The following is a 25102-nucleotide window of genomic DNA, read 5'->3' on the forward strand; positions in this document are numbered from 1 at the left end:
TGTAAGTTTGTGATTGAAAACCTGTTTGTGTGAAAGAGTATGCATGTGTGATTGAGATCATTTGTGTGTGAGAGATCATGTGTATGTATGATTAAGAGCCTGTGTGTATAAGTAAAAGAGAGACCATGTGTGTGTGTGTGTGTGTGTGATTGAGAGCTGGTTTAGGTGAGGGAGCATGTGAGTATGTGATTGAGATCCTGTGTGTAAATGAGAGAAAGAGAGAGAGCATGTGTGTAAGCATGTGAATGAGTCTGTGAGTGAGAGAAAAAGACAGCATATATGTGTGCGATTGAAAGCCTGTATGTGTAAGCGTGAAAAGACAGCATGTGTGTAAAGGTGTAAGAGCCTATATAAGTGAGAGAGAAAAAGCATGTGTATATATGAGTGATTGAGAGCCAGCGTTAGAGAGAGAGGAGAAAGTTGCAAGCAAACCATCCCTCCTTCTGCTAATTCAAAACAATCTCAGGGCACCTGGATATCAAATGTTCCCAGGTATGCAGAGCAAAGCATTTTTTGTATCCTTATTTTTCATTGTTGGGTCTTTGTGTCTGCTATTTTGAAATATTTTATTGGTATCTAGACATGTTTTATATGAGTTTTTAATTATTGGATATTCCATTCATCAGCTGTTTTGAAAAAATATGTTCTTTTTGTTAGTATGATTTTGCTGCTATTGATTTTATATATTTCTTGATTTGTTTTGAGGACTCGTGATTTCTCTTTTCCCTTTGTTACACTGCATACAGAGACCCTGGCATGTTGCAGTTTCCAATTTAGTTTTTGTCTGCATGCTTCTAGTTATGCATTTTGGTGTCTCTATTCTTTGTTAGGTGAGGGTCAGCACATGTGATTCAGGTGAGGTTTTCCGCTGGCATGTAGTTTCTGTGTAGGGCTCTATAGTAGCCTGGCTTGTTCCGTTTTTCTAATAGGAGGTGTATTGGTGTCTTAAGGCCTGGTGTAATATTTTCAGTGTTGCCTTTTCTTAAGTAAGGTATTTACTGTTTTAGTACTGGAAATTGGTGTGGGATGTTTACTATTTATGCAATTTCTGTTCAGACAGTATATGTATCTTTCCCTTGTGTCATTCTTAACAATAAAAATAATACTGGGCCTTTATTTTTTATTTCCGCCGTGAATTGTAATGAGCAGTGTGTCACACATGTGAGTGTGGTCTGTCAGGTGTATCACGATGGGAAAAAGGTTGAGAACCACTGCTATAGGCTATCCAAATGTGTAAATGCTGCTGGTCAGCATTAATATTTCACTGGGAATGAGATCTGCTATTTTCACAACTGGAGTCCTGATGTATATAATATAACTAAGCAAAGAAAGGAGAAGCTGTGAGAGAAGAGAATGGGACAGAAAAAATTACATAGCTAGATAAATAATTAAATACAAGTAGAATAAGTAAGAGGATAAGAGGGCTAAGGGGGGAGGGAGAGCTGTTACGAGAATGCTTGTCTAAAGAGGCAGGTTTTCAGATTCTGCTTAAAGTTGTAGAAATAGTTAAGGAGAAACATAAGAAAGGCAATGGAACAGCTAAAGAATTCAAGATGGGAGGTAGCAAAACAGCTATAGCAACTGGAAGAGGTAATGGGTGAGATACCAATGACTGATAACGGTATAACACATGAGGATGAAAACAATGTAAGGCAGGCCAGCAAGCAGAGTGAAGAGAAAAAGCAGGAGAGAGATCAGGATATGGAGGAATTGGTGGTTGAACTCCTGACTTATGAAATTGATATGTATGATGGGGTTTAAGAGAGGGAAAATCTGCCTAAGATAAATCTGGTACACACAAGCAAAAATCATGATCAGTAAAATCAACAAGACCATAATCTGCAAAAAGATTCCATTTATTGATATCATAGAAATACATAGGCTACAATTTTATGCAGTGAAAATCATTACTGAGAGAATCCTACCAATAAAGACACAAGGCCAGAAACAAAGGAGAAAAGTAACAACCCCTTTCTGGAAAAAGATGTTTAGAAGAAAATTAAACTCACTGCGTGTATAAATGTCACTGGTAGGCAAGTACCTCAAAGGGTTGAGGACACCAAACAATGAAAAAAAATTCAAAATCTAAAGCTGAAACATGTTGCACTAAAAGAAGATTTTAAATTCATATGTAATCCCTTTTTTTGAGGATTGTTACTCCTTAGGGCACATAATTAATTTATTTGTACTGGCCTGCTGCAGTTAGCATATTACACCCCATGCTTGACTTTCGATCTGGGTGGGGGGTGGGGGGGGGTAACTCTCTTTATGGGGGTAAGCTCTTGCTTATAGCCCAGAAAATGTTAAAATGTTGCTAGTGTATAGTCATTTGGTGCTTCCCATGAGGTAAGAGGCTGTAAGAATTCAGACAGGACCAGGTATGGGTGTTAAATACAAGTTTACTGATTGATTCTCATAAATTAAAGTCCATCCATCCATAATATTGAAGCTATTTATTTATTTATTTAGAATTTTTCTATACCGACATTCTTGAACAAAATATCAAATCATATCGGTTTCCATTTAACAGAACAGTCGCGGCTATGGCGTTACATAGAACATTTGAGCAATGAACATAGAACAGATCAACAATAATAACAAACAGTAGAATAATTCGTCAGTGAATAACATAATGTATAGAGAAACAACAATTGGGGCGGCTGTGGGGCGTAACATACGTTTAATGGAGTATCATTATGAGACTGCATCATAGATAGGGCATGGCGGGGCTTTAAGGCATGGGGTAGCAATGAGAATCTGGCTGAGGGAAGGGGGAGAAGGGGGAGGGGAAGGAAGTGAGGCATTGGATCATGATCGGAGGAATATGTTAAGGAAGTAATGGATGATCAAGTATCTCCTTAGAGTCCTGATATGTCTTAAGTCCGGAGGTTCCCTGGTGACCTGTTATGTCTTTTGACCAGTGTCCGAGTAATATTGAGATTCTGGGAAGGCTTGTCTGAAGAGCCATGTTTTGAGGTGTTTCTTAAAAATTTGGAGAGAGGGTTCTTGGCGAAGCTCGGGTGGTAGCGAGTTCCAAAGGCTGGGCCCGGCTGTGGAAATAGCGCGTTTTCTTAAGGTGGTTTTGATCGGAGGTGCGTATAGGGATCCTTTATAGGCGTTTCTGATTGGTCTGGCAGATGTTTGAGTGCGGAGTTGAGAGCTTAGTTTGAGGTGGGCGATGCCATGGATGTCCTTGTGAATCATCATAAGTGTTTTGAAGGTGATCCTGTATTTTATGGGAAGCCAGTGGAGACCGTGGAGTATGGGTGTGATGTGCACTCTTTTGTTTGAATTGGTAAGTAACCTAGCCGCAGCATTCTGGACCATCTGTAAAGGTTTGGTGGTTATTGCAGGGAGGCCTAGGAGAAGAGTTACATCAGAATGTTAATACATATGTAGTTCTTGGTAGGAAGGTGTCCTTTTTTCTCCTAAGACAAGCAAGGTTGTGGTAGCCCTCACACATGGGTGACATCATAGATGGAGCCTGATGTGGAAAACGTATGTCAAAGACTCTAGAGACTTCTAGAAACTTTGACTAGGCATACTGAGCATGCTTATCATGCCCCCTATACCACACGTCCAAGCAGGGTCTCTCTTCAGTCTCTTCAGCTCTCTACATCATTGGCGGGGGTGGAAGGTAAATAGAACCAAAAAGTTACTAATAAAGGCCAAGAGTATCAGATAAGCATGAGAAAAAAAAATGTGTGAAAGCTTGCTGGGCAGACTGGATGGGCCGTTTGGTCGTCGTCTGCCGTCATTTCTATGTTTCTCTGTTTCTTTTCCGCAGAGCTGGGAGCCTTGCTGTTGATTGAGCTCTTTAAAATATTTGGCTTTTTGGCCTAGTGGAACATTTTTTTTTCATGTTTTTGCAATTTTTTTCTCTGTTCCGTCGCCGAGTTCCTCTCTGTCCTTCTCATAGTGTCCTCAGTCAGGGTTTTTGACGTCTTCAGGTAAGTTTACTTTCATGATCAATTCTCCTGTAGTGGCAGTGCTTCGGTGCCTGCTGGTCATTGACGCCCACTGCCACCATTCTGTCCTTCGGCCCTTTTGTTTTGCTCTATGGCCACGTCCAGTATTTGCTGATGCCCACAGTGTCTGCAGACCATGTCAGTCACCTATCCACATGAAGTCTCATCCCCTGCCTGGGGGCATCACGTGACGTCTGGTATTGCTGCTTGTGTGACCAAATGACCCCGAAGAGACTTCAGCTTCGACTTGACAAGATAGAGCACCTCTTTGGGTCAAAGAAGTCCGACACATTGGCATCTGAGGACCTCTGAGCTGCACCAATGGACACCTCACGATCGATATCGGCGAATTGTTCCGTTGAGGTTGCCAGTAGATTGGGGTGCCAGAGACAGACTAGTGTTGATCTCCTCCGGATTGAGGACACCAGGATCCTCATTTTCGACCTCTGCACCTGGAAAGACCAGGCCAAGCCTTAAGGGAAGCCTAAGAAGCATTGGCACCAGGCCTTGTCGATGCACCTACTTCTGCTGCGATGCCCCCGAAGCAACCCCATGGCAAGCAGTGCCAGTCCTCCATCGATTCTCAGTGTCCACGATGGTCTCCACTGGTCCTGGTGCCAGTCGCTGATCCCCCTCGAGGATCCAAGGAAGATCTGGCCATCCAGCCTTCCTCCCAATCGGTGTTGGCATCGACAACGTTCGAGGAGACGCTGTAGCATCAAGTCCAGTTGGCGGTGGAGCGGGCACTGCAGGGCTACAGTCCTGTGCCACTGACGGAACCATAGAAACATAGAAACATAGAAATGACGGCAGAAGAAGACCAAACGGCCCATCCAGTCTGTCCAGCAAGCTTCACACATTTTTTTCTCATACTTATCTGTTTCTCTTAGCTCTTTGGTTCTATTTCCCTTCCACCCCCACCATTAATGCAGAGAGCAGTGATGGAGCTGCACCCAAGTGAAATATCAAGCTTGATTAGTCAGGGGTAGTAGGGGAAGTAACCACCGCAATAAGCAAGCTACACCCATGCTTATTTGTTTTACCCAGACTGTTATTCAGCCCTTATTGGTTGTTTTTCTTCTCCTCTGCCGTTGAAGCAGGGAGCTATGTTAGATATGCGTGTAGTATCAGTTTTTCTTCTCCCCTGCCGTTGAAGCAGAGAGCTATGCTGGATATGCATGAAGTATCAGTTTTTCTTCTCCCCTGCCGTTGAAGCAGAGAGCTATGCTGGATATGCATTGAAAGTGAAGTATCAGGCTTATTTGTTTGGGTTAGTAACCGCCGTAACAAGCCAGCTACTCCCCGCTTTGTGAGTGCGAATCCTTTTTTCTTCTCCCCTGCCGTTGAAGCAGAGAGCTATGCTTCAACGGCATACCGCTTCTGGAGAAGCTGACATCTGTGCCCGGCAGTGCCTCCTACCAATACAGTGGTTGTCGCCAGTTTCTCTGAGGAAGGAAGCTCCACTGAAGCCAGCAGGATCACTGAGGCCTAAAGCCCCTGTCCATTTCCATCGATGCCTGTACCTCTGGACGTTGGCCGAGTAAATAGGGCCCCATATCCTGTGTCATAACAGTTAGGATGAGGGTTCCTAGGACCCTTGGGGAGATGATCAGAAGGAGTCTTCCTCCAAGGACGCGGATGGTCTCCTGTCAGACCCTTCTCCTCCAGAGAAGCGAAGGAAGTCTCTGCCTGAGGACTTAACCTTCGCAGGTTTTGTGAGGTTGATAAGCAGAGTCCATCCCATTCCAGCTGTTGACTAAGGAGGATGCCCGGCACAAGTTGCTTAAGATTCTTCGATTTGTGGAGGCTTCTAAGGAGATCATTGCGTCACTGTACATGAGATCCTTTTGGAGTTGCTGCTGAGGATTTGGGAGCACCCCATCACAGTGTCTCCTATCAATAAGAAGGCAGACTGGGTTTACCTTGTCCAGAAGGCTGATTCGATAAGCGTCAGCTGCTTCACCAGTCTGTGGTGATCGAATCCGCCCTCAAAAAGATCAAGCGCTCTCAGAGTCACTCCTCGGCGCCCCCCAGGGAAGGACCACAGAGTGATGGATGTTCTTGGGAGGAAGGTGTTCCAAGGCGCCATGCTTATTGCCCATATCGCTGCCTACCAGCTCTACATGAGCCAATATTCACGGGACATCTGGAAGCAGGTGCTGGAGGTGGCTGAGGAGCTGCCTTAGCAGCAAGACGACACCCTCATGTTGCTGATTCGCAGGGGTTTGGATTGTGAAAACACGAGGTCCATGCGGCTTATGATGTTTTTGAGATGATGTCTAGAGTCTCTGCAGTGGAAATCTAGGCACGCAGAATGGCATGGCTGCAGGCCTCGGATCTATGACTGGAAGTACAGGAACAACTCGCTGAAATGTGCCATGTACAGGAGAGAATCTCTTTAGAGATAGGGTGATGGATGCTCTGGTCAAACTTAGAGCCCATCATAAGAACCTCCAACTACTATTCTCTGCTAACGCTCCAGACCCGTCTTCCTCTTTCAGTAGGCTGTCTAGGTAGGGGCCAAGGATGTCCTCCTTTTGCGAAAGAAAGTACTATCTCCGCCTCCTTGATCCCATCTTCATCAGAGCTCTTGCATCCATCCCAGGCAGCAGAGAGCTCCCAAGCCTCAACAGGCTCCTCAGTCAAACCCAGGAAAGGGGTTTTGACTGGGCCACAGGGAGTATCAGCCAGTCACCCATACCAAGGGCAATAGACCCTCCAGTTGGGAGCAGGTTGCGTTCTTCGCAAACCAGTGGCCCAGTGTAACCTTGGACCAGTGGGTTCTGTCCATCCTCCGTCAGGGGTACCAATTAAATCTGTTGGCAGTCCCACCAAATTGCCCTCTGTGCTTGTATTGGGGACCAGTAGTGCATTAGGAAGTACTACTAATGGAGCTCTCCTCCCTCTTAATGGCCAGTGCGGTCAAGCCTATTCCACCACAGCAAAGAGGACAGGGATTTTATTCCAGGTACTTCCTGATTCTGAAGAGGAGAGGAAGACTTCATCCCATCCTAGACCTGAGGACCTTGAACAAATTTCTATAAAGAGAAGGCTTCCCTGGGCGCCTTGATTCCCCTTTTACAAAAAGGGAACTAGCTAGGCTCCCTTGACCTATGGGATGTATACACCCACATCGTGATCTTCCATGGTCACAGGAATTATCTCCAGTTTGTAGTAGGGAGACAGCACTTCCAGTACCGAATGTTGCCTTTCGGGCTTGCGTCCGCCCCATGGGTATTCACAAAATGCCTGGACATGGTGGCAGTGCACCTCCATAGACTAGGAGTTCATGTTTTTCCCTATCTGGATGATTGACTGGTCAAGAGCATGTCTCAGGCAGGGGCATCCAAGTCCATGCGCTTGACCATTCGGGTATTGAAGTCACTAGGGTTCGTTCTCAACTACCCAAAGTACCATCTCAGTCCGTCACCTCAGTTGGACTTCATCAGAGCCCTACTAGACACAGCTCAGGCCAAGGCCTTTATGCTGCGCTAGAGGGCTGTCACAGTAGCGGCCATTGCAGCAGACGTTCAACAGAGCCAGCAAGTATCGACTTGGCACATGTTGAGATTGTTGGACCACATGGCCACGACCATTCATGTTATTCCCTTGGCGAGATTACACATGCGCAGAGCCCTGTAGACCCTGAGGTCTCAGTGGCGACAAGCCACACAGAGCCTCCAAAATCGCATCCAAGTCAAACTGGCTCTCCTTGTCCTTGTGGCAGGTACTTTACCATCTGGAACAGGGAATCTCCTTTTAGTGTCTTCCAACTCAAATTGTGTTAACCATGGATGCTTCTTCCCTGGGGTGGGGAGCTCATGCGGATGGGCTGAGCACCTAGGGCTTATGGTCCACTCAGGAACGTTCATGTCAAATCAACTTCCTGAAGCTTCAGGCGATCAGGTACGCACTATGGGCTTTCAGAGATCAGCTATCCAACAAAGTTGTCCTGATCCAGAAGAATAACCAAGTAGCAATATGGCATGTCAACAAGCAGGGGGACACAGGATCATACCTCCTGTGTTAGGAAGCGGTCCAGATATGGTCATGGGCCTGGTCCCACGGGATGGTGCTCAGGGCCATGTACCTAGCCAGGATGGAGAACATGGTAACAGACAGGCTGAGTCGAGCCTTTAGACCCCACGAGTAGTCCCTGGACCAGGAGGTAGCAAATTGGATATTCTGCCTCTGGGGAGCCCAGATGTAGATCTGTTCATGTCCCTCTGCAAGAGGAAGGCACCTCAGATCTGCTCCTTGCACAGGACAGACGGTAAACCAGCCTCAGATGCTCTCACCCACCATTGAGGCACAGCTTTTTTATTATACGTAAATGGAAGATAGCTCATGATGGAACTTTACAGCCTGGCATGAAGGAGGTAGCCCAGACTGCCTGGAAAGAGGCAGTACAGAGTGGCCTGATGGAAGCAGCACAAACTGGCCAGAGGAAGGCAACATGGAGGAGCCAGATGAAGGTGCTTCAAAGTGGCCAGACAAAGGCATTTTAAAATGGCCAGAGGAAAGCACTGCAGGTAGAGATGGCACAGTCAGAAGACTCCATGGGAAAAATTGGGAAAGTAATGAAGCTTGTTATAGAGCAAGTGGAAGAGAAACCACGACAGCAGCACCCAAGTGAAGTCAAGAGATTCTTGACAGAGGAGGATTGGAACTCAGAGCTCTAGATGGACTTGTATAGAAACCTGTGGGTGCAGAATGGACCCATACAGTCCATATAATCTCCATTTACCATAGACACAGTGGGTGTCTATGGTAAATGGAGATTAGTTAAGGGTAATTGTAGTAAGAGGGGGAAAACATGACCCTATAGCCCCTATCCATAGTTTAACTGGCAGAAGGCCAGAAGAGATCCATGAGAGAGAAAAGTTACTTCCCTGGAGTATCCCACTCATCCAGTTTTGAGCTGAGGGGGAGGGTATATAAAGGAGTCGCCCTAAAACACCTCCTTAACCTGTGCAGGTCCATGCATCTAGCCTGGTTCAATTTAAATGTGTGAGAGAAAGAGAGAGCTCTGTGGGTGGTACCCTGTTGTGCAGTAATAAGGGTGTGGGTCCAGCTAGGAAGAGAGAGGTGCATGTCTCCAGGAGAAGGCAGCTCCTGAAATCTCTGTTCTAAGATAAATCTGTGAGTTATACTGCTGAGCAGTAAGCAGTTGACATTGTGAAGTTGTTGTGCTGTAAGAAAGTGGAATTCTTAAAAAAGAAGACTGGAGTCTGTGTGGTCCATGCATCCAGCCTAAGTTGTTTACTCAGCTATCCCAAATAACTCTTTAAAGAATTTGACCAGCAAACAAGAAAAAACAATTGTTAAAAGCGCAATATTGTAAGAAATACATAGAGCTGCTTCAGAAATCTATGTGGATCAAAACCTGACAGGGTGATCTTAAATCTCAGGAGGAGAGAATGATAAATGCAGCACAGGATAGTGGATTATAGACAAGTTAATTCACAGCCAGAATAGAAAAAAAAATGGTAAAACGCATAAATGTAGATTCTGTAAATCAGAACTAGAAACAGTTATATACTGTGTCTTCTGACTGGATGTCAAAAGGCGTGTATAGAGAAAAGCATAGTAACTGTCCCAGCTCATACACTGTAAACTGTTAAAAGTATCACATCACTGTACCAGAAAAGCACTAGATCATGACCTTGAGAATGAAGAAATTATTGCCTGGGACATTTCAACTGATAAAAATCTTGATGCAAGAAAATTGGATATTGTGGTAAAGGAGAAATGCACAAGAATGGCATTGCTGATGGAAGTGTCAGTACCAAACAACGATCCTGTGGACCATATGAAGAAAGAGAAGATCCTCTAGTATTAAATGATGCAATCAAAGAAAATGTAGCAGAAATACAGAAATTGTCCCATTTGTGTAGGGTGCCACTGGCCTGATTAAAAAGAACTTCCAGGTAAATCTAGGCATGTTGCTTGCATGTTACACCTTACGAAATCCAGAAGGAATGGCACAATGCAAGTATTAGGAAGTGCATTAGTAGTAAATTTGAGAGATTGAGATCATAATCGATATACCATAGCTTCCAAGTAAGGTTCATTCCTGTCAAGATATGTGAAAACTTAATCTATTCGGGACATTACCTCATGTGAGTCAACTTTGAGCAAGCCTAATTTTGTATACAATTTTTAAAGAAATAAATACCCACCTTTATTTTTCCCACAAACAACTCTCCCATGTTCATTGACTAAATCTGTATCCAACTTTTTTTTTTTTTTACTTGGAGTTTCTTCCTCCTCCTTTGTACTTGCAGCTCAGTTGGAACTAGGGCTGAGATCCTGGCACCATGGATCTTAATTCATAATTACATGTGGATTTTTTCCCTTATTTGATATGCCACCCAACTTTTGTTAGTCCAGTCAATGCAGTGACAGTTGTGAGCAGGGAACATACACCAGGACTCCTTTCAGAACCATTACAATCATGGTCCCTGAATCCATCTACTCGGTATTATGACCATGACGTCCTCCCTCCCATACCCCCTGCAACATCCCCAGCCCCAACTGAGCTGGGGAGCAGAATACCTGACCCCAGGATCTAATTAAGGATCACCAGTACCTACCAACTGAGCTACTTGGCAGATTCCTGTAGTCAGATGTTCTGCATATGCTGGAGGCCTGTAGATTTGAGTCAGTCTTGTTATTGCCTTGCAGTAATGTAACGTATGGGTCTTCTGTCCAATGTACATTGAAGCATATAGTGGGGATAATATGTCTGTTCTCTGAAGGAGGTAGCAGGGAGAAAAGTGCTTTCTCATGCTGATGATACCATGCCTGCTAATACCAAGGGACCACCAAAAGGTAGAGGGTATAATGATTTCAGTCTGTTAGGACACATAATTTTTTGCTATCACTGAACTAAAGCATGGTTTCATGAAAGATATAAATTGTCTCCACTGTTTTAAATAGAAAAAAAAAGTGTAATCGCTTTGATATGTGTGCTTTTAATTTTTGCTTTATGGTGCTCACAGAATAATGTCTGTTTATGGAAAATATTTATACTTGTCCATATAGTATAAATATGTATACTGCATATGTATAAACATAGATCATGAAGTAGATGGGGATTTGAAAAGTGTTCTTTTTATTCCTTTTAAATGTGATATGCTAGATGAAGAAAACTTAACTGGTATTCCTTGTAAAATCTGCTTATGTTTGCATGTAGGGGGCAATTTTGAGTAGCCCATGAAATTGCACACAAGGTGGTTTTACCTGTATACTGTTTAAGTAATTTTCAAAGATGTGAACATTGCACATACTATTTAGCCTCTCTGAGGAGAATTTTCAGACATTCCAATTTATTGAGGTTAATCGGTATTTACTTGTATAAATTGCTTTGAAAATTGTCCTTCAAATGTTGATCATATATGGAAAACTGAGTGAAGTAAATGTCTTTTCTATTCTTTCTATAGTTTCCAGAGCAGTCCCAGCACATGCTGCTCCACCTCCAGGAATAATAGAAATAGATAGTGAGAAGTTTGCATGTCAGTGGTAAGTATACCATACATTTTTATTAAAAACAAATTGTGTATCTATTAGTGATGTGCATTCGTCCTGGTTCGGGGAGCCCGAAACCCAAAGGAATTTTTCCCAATTTTCAGGAAAAATTCATTTTCGGGGTTAATGCGTACTAACTCCCCGTTAGTACGCACTAATTAAAAAATGTTAGCGCACACTAACGGGAGTTAGTGCGCACTAAAATGAAATTCGGGTCTCCCCAAATTTTAAAGGCCCGAACCGCGGGAAATACGAATTTCCTGCGGCGGGCCGAAAACGAAGTCAGAACCAATAGGTTCGGGCATCGCACATCCCTAGTATCTATAGCTGTTTTCAGTGCATTCTCAGTATAGGGTTGATTCACCCATTCTAAGGCCAGAAAGGAGGCTATGTCAAATAGCTGTTTGGGACAGTCAAGTGACTATGTTAAATGCTGTCCTTGGAAGCTGAATAGTAGTTAACAGTCCATTTCTGAGCATATAGAATCTAATTTACTAAGGATTTTTCTTTTCTGTATCTATGGAAATATTTTAGTAAATCAGTTCCATAATAAGATGTTTGGGGCCAGCCCAGCTACAAGGCACAAAATGAATTATCATTAAAATATGCACAAGTCTTAGTATCTTTTATTGGACTTTAAAAGTGGCTCCTCTGATGGTAGTCAACTATAGAAAAGGGTGGTGGAAGAATGACAGCACAAACTTAGGACTTGAAGACAAAAATGCTTGTCTATACTTGAATCACAATTGCATTCATTTAAATATTCTGAAGTAGTAATTCTGTTTGACTACATAAAAGATAATGGGGAAAGGAAAGGAATAGCAGCAAGACACCTATAGAAAATGCTTTGTTAGTACAAAAACTTCCCAGAAATCCTTTACAAGATTCAAAGCATGATTAGGTCCAGTCCTGAATTTTAAATGTGCATCCAGCCACTAATAAATTAAGCTTTTTTATTTTTTCATGCTACTTTCTTATTAATTGATGAATAAAGCTCTTGCCTATAAAGGTAGTACACTTACTCCTCAGATGGCAAAAACAGATTTTGCTTAATTCAAATAAGCTGCTTTCCACTTTCCCATTGCTAGACTGGCCTGATAGGTCATATAGAATTAAAACATATCAAAGTAGCATAAGAAATGTAAGGGTAGTGTGTAAATATGACATGACTTGGCATGCTGTTATGACTGGCCAGATGTCCCTCAGATTGCAGCCAAATTGGACCTGGAAGATGGAGGAGCTCCACAGGTCAGCCAAATATGAGTCAGGTGGCTCCTGTTCCCCAGCAGTTCCTTTTTTGGTTCCCATCATGCAGAGTTGAGCATGGGCTTTTCAAAGAAAGCTTCCCTGACTATGGGGTTGAGCTCCAGATCCTTTGTAACCCTGGGGTCAAGCATAGTGCCAAGCATCATGGTCAACATGTCCCTCAACACACATACAAATTCTGTCGTCTTCTTGGGGCTCATTAGAGCTGAAGAAACTAAAGACCTTGATGCCACTGCTGTTGCCAGTGTAGAAGTCTGCTAAGACCTAATTGGTGCCAATGGCGCTGCTGAGGCCTGTTGCATCATCTCAACTCGTTGCTCCACCAAGGCTTGTGACGTTGATGGGACCCAAAGATGACTCTATGTACGTGGCTTCATCATTCATGACTCAAGAGTCCTTTGGTTCCATCTCATCTTTTACCTGGACGCTAAGCTGACTCAGGCCCTGTCTGTGTCCTCAGCATGCAGCATTCAATTTAGATCTCACCAGTTGTGGATGGAAGCACCAGGCCTGATCTATTCCATAGTGCCATTGGTCTCCAGGATGGCTTATGCTCTAGTTGTAGAGCCTGGCCCAGCCTTCTCAGAGTGACGGTCCAATTTTAGCCTTGGAAGATAACATTTCTTTAACCCCTGACCCAAAGGACCCATCAGTCTGTTGACCAAATTGCAGATTTGGTAAAGACTTTTTTTTACCTCCTTTAACAGTCTGTGACAAGGCATATACCTTGCAACCCCTTGCAACCTTTCTTGTCAAAAATGGGGGAAATTATTCCCACAGGTAGGAATTCCTCCCACTTCTACACAACTACAACATCCTCTACAGCATCTTCCAGCTGTAGGGTTAGTTGCCCTCCGTAAGACCATCTCCCACCATGGTGGAATCTTGCTCGCAGTTTAAGGGCAAAAGCCTAAGGGGAAGCCAGCTAGGGGCCCCCTGTGGATTTATCTTATCCAAGGCAATCAAGGTCTCTGTCTTGGTCATCACCATCTTTATTAGGATCAAGGGATAGCATCCCTCTATTGTTAGGATCGGATTAGGATTCAACTGGCATTTCCTCTTCATCCAGGCAAGCCAATCCACACCAGTGGGTTGTGCACTCCAACCTGCAGGTGGAGACTGAGAACAAAGACTTGCTGATGTCACCCTTTTATAGCTCTGCTCAGGCACCAGTCAGCCTGTTTTTCTTCATCTCCAGCAGGTGATGGACATGCATCCGTGCTTGTGGATCTTGGCCTGCCTGGATGGAACAGGCCAGTTTGACCTCGTGTGGTGAAAGCAGTAGCTCCTTCCCTCAGTTGAGTGTCTGAGAACCAATATCAGGAGACAAGCAAAAAATAAAAAAAAAGGATAGGAGTGATGTGAAGGCTGCAGCCCTAGCCCCCCTCCAGGCAGCAGAAGAGACCTGGTAGGGTAAGGAAGCCTTGGGCTAAGGCCTGCTGCATAGTCTTCTTCTCTGTCTAGTCCTACTTTCTTCCCTGTACTCTCTCCCTGCCTTTCATTCTTATTTTGCTGGTTTTGTCTGTGGAATGTTTTTATTGAAAAAAAAAAATACGTTCGTTGAGCAGTGCTGGGAGTGGATGCCGCCACAATCTTTTGCAGGCTGGGCAGCAGACAACTACAATCGCAGCCACGCAATTCAGGAGGGCTGCGGGGCTAATTTTAGAACTGGCAAAGTTTCAGTGGAAAAGCCACACAAGGCAGGCACCATTTTCATTGTCAAGAACTGCTGAGACATCCTGTGGGACATATTTACTCAGCTTTTACAAGAAGAGAGAGAGTGTGACATGGTATCGGGGAAGCAGGACAGGAAGAAGCTTTGCATCTGTTCAGCATGCCATATTGAGAGTCCTTAGTCCCAGGAGGTCCCTCAGTGTGGGTCAAGTGTATGGAGGCCCAGGAGGATGACTCTGCAGGGGAGTTTGTCCCTGCAAAGACCTCAGAGGCCCCCCTTTACAGGCAGAGGTTGTGGTGGTTACTCCTACCAGAGCAGCTGAGGAGTCTTCCCCACCCCCTCTCCTGCCAATCTCCTCGGGAGTGGACTCAGAGAGGGTTTTGCCTACCCTGGTGATTGATCTTTCTGCCATTTTGTGGGTGGAATTTTTTAAGGGTCTCCAGGCCTTCTATCAGGGGCAAGGAGCTCCCCAGGAAGAGGCTAGAGATCGCCTGCTTCAGAAGTCTTCCTCCTTAGAACCTAGAAATTGTTCCAAGTAGTCCTTGTCTATTTCCAGGAGAATGAAGAGAAGAATGCATACAGATGGAGAAGAAAGCCTAAAGGATCCCTGTCCTTGCTTTCTTCTCCATCTGTCTGCATTCTTCTCTTCATTCCCCATCTGAGTCTCCTAAAGGAGACTCAGATGGGGAGTCGAAATCCTCAGGGTGTGGGGAACCTGATGATCCATTATTGGAAGGGGAGGAGATTTCCCCCAGATGCTGAGCCTCATAGAACTATGCTGAAGCTTTTTCATAGGTATGAGATGTCCGGTTTAATTTTACAGACCTTGAAAGTCCTTGGGTGTGAGAAGATTTGCAGCAGTGGCCAAAGATCCATAGAAACATAGAAGTGACGGCAGAAGAAGACCAAACGGCCCATCCAGTCTGCCCAGCAAGCTTTCACACCTATTTGTTTTCATAATCTGTTACTCTGACTGCTGAGGTCAGGGCCCTTATTGGTAACTTTTTGGTTCCAATTCCCTTCCACCCCCACCATCAATGCAGACAGCAGTGCTGGAGCTGCATCTAAGTGAAGTATCTAGCTAATTGGTTTGGGGTAGTAACCGCCGTAATAAGCAAGCTACTCCCATTTGTTTACCCTGCATGTGCAATTCAGCCATTGTTGGTTGTCTGAATAAAAATCCTCTTTACTTAATTCCCTCTGTTGCTGAAGCAGTGAGCTGCGCTGGATACTTATTCCAAGTCAAGTATCATGCTTAATTGATTCGGGGTAGTAGCCACCGTAACAAGCAAGCTACACCCATGCTTATTTGTTTACCCAGACTATGTAATTCATTCCTTGTTGGTTGATGCTGAATATAAATCATCTTTTCTTCATTTTCCCTGCCGTTGAAGGAGAGAGCTATGCTGGATGTGCATTGAAAGTGAAGTATCAGGCTTATTTAGGGTAGTAACCGTCGTAACAAGCAAGCTACTCCCCTGCTTTTTTGTGGATGCAAATCCTTTTTTCCACATTTCCTCTTGCTGTTGAAGCATGGAGCAATATTGGAGTCGCATTAACTGTGTGTATGTTTATTGAATAAGGATATTGATCTCCAGGTAGTAGCCGTCATTCCCACAAGCAAGCCACCCCTTGCCTCTTCTCTTCCTTCACATCCTCTAGACTTTATGGATCCACAGTGTTTATCCCACGCCCCTTTGAAATCCTTCACAGTTTTGGTCTTCACCACTTCCTCCGGAAGGGCATTCCAGGCATCCACCACCCTCTCCGTGAAGAAATACTTCCTGATATTGGTTCTGAGTCTTCCTCCCTAGAGTTTTAAATCGTGACCCCTGGTTCTGCTGATTTTTTTGCAACGGAAAAGGTTTGTCGTTGTCTTTGGATCATTAAAACCTTTCAAGTTTGAATCATATCACCCCTGCTCCTCCTTTCCTCCAGGGTGTACATATTTAGATTCTTCAATCTCTCCTCATAAGTCATTCTATGAAGACCTTTTTGGTCGTCTATGAAGACCTTTTTGGTCGCCCTTCTCTGGACTGCCTCCATCCTGTCTCTGTCCCTTCGGAGATACGGTCTCCAGAACTGAACACAGTACTTCAGGTGAGGCCTCACCAAGGACCTGTACAAGGGGATTATCACTTCCCTTTTCTTACTCTATATTCCTCTCTCTATGCAGCCCAGCATTCTTCTAGCTTTAGCTATCGCCTTGTCACAATGTTTCGCCGACTTCAGATCATTAGAGACTATCACCCCAAGGTCTCTCTCCTGTTCCGTACATATCAGCCCTACTCCCCCCATCGAATACAGTTCTTTTGGATTTCCACACCCCATGTGCATGACTCTGCACTTCTTGGCATTGAATCTCAGCTGCCATATCTTCGACCATTCTTCCAGCTTCCTTAAATCCCGTCTCATTCTCTCCACTCCTTCCGGCGTGTCCACTCTGTTGCAGATCTTGGTGTCATCCGCAAAAAGACAAACCTTACCCTCTATCCTAGTGGTTCTCAACCCTGTCCTGGGGACCCCCCCAGCCAGTCGGGTTTTCAGGATATCCACAATGAATATGTATGAGAGAAAATGTGCATGTTATGGAGGCAGTATATGCAAATTTTCTCTCATGCATATTCATTGTGGATATCCTGAAAACCCGACTGGCTGGGGGGGTCCCCAGGACAGGGTTGAGAACCACTGCTCTATCCCGTCCGCAGTGTCGCTCACAAAGATATTGAACAGGACCAGTCCCAACACCGATCCCTGCGGCACTCCGCTCAACACCGCTCTCCCTTCAGATCTGAAGTGGAACCCTGTAATGTTCAGCTTGCACAATGCATCCTGGTTTTTTCTCTGCTCGAGGCCTTCCAGGAGCTTATAGACATGGAATAGAGCGTACCTGAGGCTAATTTTAAAGGAGGTCTCTCCTTAGCAGGATTGTATCCTATGGGACCCTAAAGCGAGGGAGCAACTCCAGTTTCCTAAGGTGGACACATTTGTCTGTGCTGTGACAAAGCAGACCATTATTCCGGTGGAAGGAGGTGCAGCTTTAAAAGATGCTCAAGATAGGAAGAATGAGACTATTTTGAAGCGATGGCCATGAATCTCTAAATCTCTCTTGCTGTTGTATGGTGGCCAGGGCTTGGTTACAGTTAGCCCAGGAAGCTCTGGGAGAGAATGACCCATAACTGGAGCTGGGAGTTGCCTTCCTGGCGGATGCTGGCTATGATTTAGCATGCTTGGTGTCTTGAGGGTGGCTTCAGTGATTGCAACCCAAAGGCTCCTGTGGCTACGGAACTGGTTTGCTGATACTATTTCAAAATCTAACCCTACAAAGTTACCTTTTAAGGAGCTCTTGATTTTTGCGGATGAGTTAGAGAAGATGACAGATCAATGGGGAGAGTCGAAATTTCCTCGGTTACCAGAATATAAGAAGTTGATTTCCCGGTTTTCTCAAGCCAAGGGGCGATTTTGGAGCTCTCGGCGTTTTCACTCCTCCAGAGGTTTGAGTAGTCAGAAGTCTTGGACATTTGGGAGATCTCAGTCCTTTCGGCCAAGGAAGCCAGGCAAAAACGGCGCATCAGGCTTAAGAATCCTGCATTCCTCCCAATTAAATTTTTAGGGTACATCCTCTGGTGCAGGATATAGGCAGTTACCTAATTTTATCGGAAGTGGACCCACATCACTTCTGACCAGTGAGTTTTGAAAGTGATGTATGTCAGATATGCTTTGGAACTTATCTGTCCTCTCTGATGCTTTTATGGTTTCTCCCAGTCCAGTGCATGCTGCAACAGTTGCTTACCCTAAAGGCAATGGTTCCAGTTCCAAAGGACCAGGAGGGCACAGGATGCTATTCCATTTACTTTGTATTCCCAAGAAAGAGGGTTCGCTTTGACCTATGCTGGAATTCAAGAGCACCAGTCTGGCCCTCCAGATTACCCATTTTCAGATGGAAACATTAAGATCAATGATCATGGTGGTGAAGAAGGGATAATTTCTCACTTCTCTGGACCTATCAGAAGCTTATCTTCATATTCTAATTCGCAAGCAGCATCAGCAATATTGGCGCTTTGCAATGTTAGATCAGCACTACTAGTCCCAAGTGTTCCCCTTTGCTTTGGCCACAGTATCCAGGGCTTTTTCCAAGGTGATGTTAGTCGTGGCCGCAGCCACAGAAAGGAGGGCATTATGGTTCATCTGTACTTGAACAATTGGCTAATCAGAGCTGAGTCATTGGAAGAGAGCCAGTTGGTGACCGCCAGGGTGAATCAGTTATTGCGGTACTGGGGTGGATAGTGAACCTAGCCAAGAGCATACTTCAGCCATCTCAGGTCCTGGAATATCTGGGTGTCCGGTTTGATATGGCACAAAGCAAGCTGTTTCTCCTGGGGTCAGGTCAGGACCTTGCATGCGGCGATTGACCCATCAGCCTGGTTGTATCTGCAGATGTTGGGATCTATGGTCATGACAATAGAGGTTGTACCTTGGGTGTGGGCTCATATGTGTCCTCTGCAGCAGTCTCTCCTTTCTCAATACAATCCCCAGTCTCAGGAGTACAATGTGACACTGGCTTTGCCGCCGGAGATGAGGCAGAAGCTTCTCTAGTAGTTGAGAAGAGAGCTTCTAGAAAAAGCTATGAGTTTGGATACTCCCAACTTGTCACCATGGATGCGAGTCTCCAGGGCTGGGGAGCACACTGTCAGGAGTTGGTGGCGCAAGGGCCGTGGACTCCCAAAGACTTGGTCTGTCAGTTGACCAGAGTCTCGGGTGATTCGACTAGCCTTCCTTCAGTTCGCGGACCAGTTAGAAGGAAAGGCGGTGAAAGTTATGTCACATAACATGACTGTGGTGGTGTACATAAATTATCTTGGAGGGACTCGAAGTCGACAAGTCTCTGTAGAAATGGATGTCCTGCCTTGGGCAGAACTTCATTTACAGGCACTGTCAGCCTCTCATATAGCAGGAGTAGACAACCTGTAGGCGAATTATCTCAGTCATCACGAGTTGGATCCAGGAGAATGGGAACTGTCTCCCGAAGTGTTTCATCTTATCTTGGATCACTGGGAGTGTCCCTTCCTGGATCTAATGGCAACTCGTAGGAATGCGAAAGTAGAGAGATTTTGCAGTTGGACAAGGGATGTTTAAGCTTTCAGAGTGGATATCCTAGTCCAGGCGTGGCCACAAAAGAAGTTACTCTGTGTTTCCGCCGAGGCCCATGATCGGCTGTTTGTTGCAGAAGATAGCATGACATCCAGGCATGGTGCTTCTGGTAGCCCCGTATTGGCTGCACAGGCTGTGTTACGCAGATCTGTCATCTTCTGATGGGGGACTCTTGGCAACTCCCTCTTCTCGGTGGGTTGTTACGGCAGGGATGAATTTTTCATGACAATCTGAGTCAGTTTTGTCTTACGGTTTGGCCCTTGAGAGGTCTAGGCTCTTAAAGCAAGGTTACTCAGGGGCAGTGGTGGAAATGCTTTTGAGAGTATGCAAGTTTTCCACCTCCTTGGCATATATTCGCCTGATATTCACCAATGAATTCCTATCAAACACAACAATATCTTACACACCAGTCCCATGGTCCGATCACTACTTCCTTCACTGCGAAACTCAAACAAACTGAACGAACACTGCAAAAATGAAGGAACCATACTCCTTTAACTACCGACCTCCCTTCCAACCTGATATCCTTCAACAAGAACTCAGAAAACACCTATCTAATCTCGACCTATCCAACATAAATAACGCCACCCAATCATGGCACCAACTCACAACGGAAACCGCCAACAACATAAACCCGGAAAGAACAAAACAGATCAACAACAAAAGAGAAAAAACAAACCCCTAGTTCAACACCCAACTGAGAAACACCAAATCCACTTTAAGGAAAAAAGAAAAGGAATGGAGAAAAAACAAATGCACACTAACACTGGAAAGATACCGCACACAGCTAGCAATATATAAAAAAATGATTAACACCACCAAACGAGACTACTACAGTAAAAAAAAAAATCAAAAACTCCCCTGACAACTCTAAATTACTCTTCAACATAGTGAGCAATCTGATATCAAGCAACAACAACACAACACCCCAATCCAAAAACCTTAGGCAAGATCTTGCTCTGTTCTTCAAAAACAAAAATCAGCAAAATTACAAGAAAGCTCAACAAAACCACAAGCATCGATGACCTACCAACCCTCAAAAACATTCCACCGTGGTCTACCTTCGAACCCATATCAACAATCGAAACAGAAAAACTCCTCAGAACACTAAACCCAGCTCGCCATGAACTCGACACAATCCCAATTCTCGCCCTAAAGGAAATAGCACATATCATTGCACCACCCATCTCTGCAATAATAAATAAATCTCTCGAGGAAGGTGAACTCCCTGACAAACTAAAAGTTGCAACAATTAAACCCATATTTAAAAAAGACACCTCAGTCCAGACGATCTAAACAACTACCTCCCAATCTCAAACCTACCTCTCCTCGCCAAATTGACAGAGAAAGCTGCACTCAAACAGCTCAACAATCACCCTGAAAGCAACAACATCCTTCACCCGGCCCAACATGGCTTCAGAAAAAATCGTAGCACAGAAACCTTACTCCTCAATTTATCTAACACAATAATAAGAGGTTTCGACAACGGACAAAAATTCATCCTAATCCTCCTCGACCTCTCCGCAGCATTTGACACAGTAGATCACAAAAACCTAATCTCCAGACTAGCTGACATCGGTCTATCCGGCAAAATTCTCGACTGGTTCACATCATTTGTTGCGGTCCCGGTCGCTAGACTAGCGACCGGGTCCTTACCTGGTTTCCTTCAGGAGAGGTCGGGCCGAGTCGCGGCTAGAGCTGGGCCTGCTAGGCCGCGTTGCGGCAGCATCTCCACGAGGGAGACGTCGCCGAGGTCCGATGTTGGCTCCGCCCCTTTTGGGGCACGCGCGCATGAGGAAAAGTCCTGCTAACGGTTCAGCACCGGCAGGCAAAGGACAGCCCCCTGGTTGACGTCAGATGCCAGCAAAGTATTTAAGCCGGTGTCTTTGCCATCCTTCGACTCCAGCTTCTGTGTTTCCAGTCTCTAGTTTATGACTTCTGCTCCTGTGACTCCTGTTCCTGTGGCTCCTCATTAGTGACTCCAGCTCCTGTGATTCCAGCTCCAGTCTCTACAGTTCCTGTGATTCCTGCCCTGCTGATCCAGATCTAATCCATGGTTTCATTTTCAAATTCCATAGTTTGACTCTCTGGCTTTTGATATCTGCTTCTCTTCCGCTGCTCCTGTTTGCCGCTTGTTTCGTCGCCTGGATCATCTTCTCATCGCTTCTCATCACTGTCGCCTAAGTCCCAGCGGTCCGGGTGCTCACAGGCTCCTCTCGGGTGTGCCACGGACTTCCAGGGTGAAGTTTCTACATGGTTTTCGGTCAGCTGCCTAACTGGTCTTCTCTTCAGTGGAGTCCATCTTCTCTTCTAAATCTTCTCCATAAGGCTGACTCAAGAGTCCACATTACAGGTTGCAACAGTTTGCTAAGCCATGGACTCGGCAGATCTTTCTGGTCTTCAGGCAATCCCAGGAATGGCTCAATGCTGCTGCAGCAGCAACAACACTGCTTGGATGTACTAGCTGCCACCTTGGAACGTTTGACAAATCGCCTGGATGCCACGCCTGCCGACCCTTCTTGGGTACAACCTCCTGTCCCGGTTGTGGGTGTCAGTACTCCAATTCAGTTACCTGTTCCCTCTCATTATTCTGGAGATGCGAGAGGGTGTCGGGGTTTTTTGAACCAATGTTACATTAGATTCTCTCTTCTATCCAGCCAGTTTCCTACAGATGCTGTAAAAGTGGCCTATATCCTGTCACTTCTGGATGGGAAGGCGCTGAATTGGGCGTCTCCCATGTGGGAACGTAATGTTCCTCTTTTAAATAACCTGCAGCAGTTTATAGTTAGCTTCAAACAGGCTTTTGACGAACCAGCACGTTTGTCCACTACAACTTCGGAGTTTCTGCAGTTACGTCAAGGTTCCCGTTCCTTGGCAGATTATGCGATTGAGTTTCGCACCCTTGCTCTGGAGGTTGGTTGGCGAGATGATTATCTGCGAGGAGTTTTCCTAGAGGGACTATCACCACGCATCAAAGATGAGCTGGCTGCCAGGGACATTCCTGATGACCTCAATGCAGTAATAGATTTGGCTGGAAGAATAGACCGTCGTCTTCAGCAGAGGGCAACGGAGGTACGCCCGCTTCGTCGGACTGTATCATTGGCACCCGTGTTTAATCGACCATTGATTTCTTCTGGTGCTCAAGGAACTGCTTCTTCAGAAACAACAGTGGAGGAACCCATGCAGTTAGGACGAACACCTCTGACAGCGGAGGAGAGGAGACGCCGTCGAACATTGGGCTTATGTTTGTATTGTGGCGGCAAGGGCCACTTTCTAGCTCAGTGTAAAGATCGGCTGGAAAACACCAGAGCCTAGGCTATACGGAGGAGATATTCCTAGGCTGCGTTAATTCTGCTCCTCAATGCACTGTTCCTGTTACTTTGAAATATTCTGGAGGGACTTTCGAGACTCTTGCTTTCATTGACTCAGGAGCCGGAGGGAATTGTATTTTGTTTGATTGGGTGCAGCAGCTTCAAATTCCCATTCTTCCACGTAACCCTCCACTGCGGATCATTTCTGTTCGAGGAACTGTGTTCCCAGGATGTATCTCTGCTCTCACAGCTTCTCTCACGCTTCAAACTGGAGTTCTTCATTCGGAGGAGATTTCTTTTTTGATTTTGGAAAAGGCAGTACATCCTGTAGTACTGGGATTACCATGGTTACAGCAGCATTCTCCTGTCATACACTGGGACACTTTACAAATTGCACAATGGAGTTCCTTTTGCTTCAACCACTGTCTCCTGATTCCATGCGTTCCAAGTATGCCTTTATTTCATACCTCTGTATTGCTCCCTGCGCCTTACGCAGATTTTGCAGAAGTTTTTTCCAAAAAGAAGGCAGAGATATTACCACAACATCGTCCTTTTGATTGTGCTATAGAACTTCTACCGGGAACTACCCCGCCTCGGGGAAGAGTTTACCCCTTATCCTTGCCTGAAACAAGAGCTATGTCACAATATATTTCGGAGAATCTTGCTAAAGGGTTCATCAGTCCTTCTAAATCACCCGCCGGAGCAGGTTTTTTCTTTTGTAGGGAAAAAAGATGGTTCCTTGAGACCTTGTATCGATTACAGAGGCCTAAATGCCATCACTAAGAGGGATCGTTATCCTCTTCCGTTAATCCGGAACTTTTGGATAGGCTACAAGGTGCCAAAATTTTCACTAAACTTGATTTACGTGGTGCTTACAATTTAGTCCGCATCAGACCTGGAGATGAATGGAAGACTGCTTTCAATACTAGGGATGGGCATTATGAGTATTTAGTAATGCCGTTTGGACTATGCAATTCCCCAGCAGTCTTCCAGCATCTGATGAACGAAGTGCTTCGCGAAATGTTACAAACTTCTGTCATAGTCTGTTTGGATGATGTACTAATTTATTCTCGAGATCTAGAATCTCATCGGAAGCATGTGAGACAGGTACTACAAATTCTTCTGGACAATCATTTGTATGCAAAACTTGAGAAATGTATGTTTGAACAGCAGTCCCTACCGTTTCTTGGATACATTGTCTCTGCAACAGGGTTTCAAATGGACCCTGAAAAGGTGTCTGCTATAAAGGAATGGCCGCGCCCTAGAGGAATAAAGGCTTTACAACGTTTCCTTGGATTCGCGAACTTTTACAGACAATTTATTCCTCAATATTCCCTCGGGGTTGCTCCTCTTACCGCCCTTACCAAGAAAGGGGTGGATGCCGTGGACTGGCCGCAATCAGCTTGTCAAGCTTTTGAGGATTTTAAAGAAGCCTTCCTACAGGATACTTGTCTTCATCATCCTGATCCGCTATGTCCTTTTATTGTGGAAGTGGACGCTTCCAATATTGCGGTAGGGGCTGTCCTCAGTCAAATTTCTAGAACGGGGAAATTGTGGCCTTGTTCATACTTCTCCAAGAAGTTCTCCGTGGCAGAATGTAATTATAGTATTGGAGACAAAGAACTTTTGGCCATCAAATTGGCATTCAAAGAATGGAGACAATGGCTTGAGGGTGCCATTCATCCTATTACAGTATATACTGACCACAAAAATTTAGATTTCCTGTCGTGTAGCCAGATGGACTCGGAACAAGTGGGTATAGTGTGCTCGTGCTAGCAGTTGGAGACGGATCTGACGTCAGCACGGGTACATATACCCCCACAGGAAGTGAAGCTCTTCAGTAATTTCCGTCTCCAAAGCAGTTTGGAGAGCCTGCACGCTCGCTGAGCGTGTTTCCAATCTACTTTCTATTTTCTACTTTCTACTTACTACACTTCTACAGCACATCGAGCCCCGCACTCCTGTGGTGATACCATTCGGTCCCTCCCCCAGTTGAGTTTCCCGAGGTGATTTCCGTGATCCCTCGGAGGTTTAGGCCTCGGTCCGGTGGCCGAATCGCGGCAGGGACCAAACCCCCGAGCAGGAAAGGCTTGGGTTGAGCTAAGAGGCGCCTCGGTCCCGGCATGGACTTGGGAGGCAGCGGGTGCATTCCTCAAGCGCGGCGGTGAAGGTATTTCCCCTCTCCCCCCGCAGCTGGAGAC

General features: G+C 45.3%; 1 protein-coding gene across 1 annotated transcript in view; it reads left to right on the forward strand.

Annotated features, from left to right (window-relative positions):
- ARID2 (AT-rich interaction domain 2) overlaps positions 1 to 25102 on the forward strand; it is a 736417-nt gene that overhangs the window by 347915 nt on the left and 363400 nt on the right. Inside the window, exon 12 of the mRNA XM_029615213.1 lies at positions 11414 to 11492. Coding sequence (XP_029471073.1) covers positions 11414 to 11492 — 79 coding nt within the window. The remainder of the gene's footprint in view (positions 1 to 11413; positions 11493 to 25102) is intronic.

The sequence above is a fragment of the Rhinatrema bivittatum genome, chromosome 9, assembly GCF_901001135.1.
Source record: "Rhinatrema bivittatum chromosome 9, aRhiBiv1.1, whole genome shotgun sequence".
Taxonomy (NCBI): Eukaryota; Metazoa; Chordata; class Amphibia; order Gymnophiona; family Rhinatrematidae; genus Rhinatrema; species Rhinatrema bivittatum.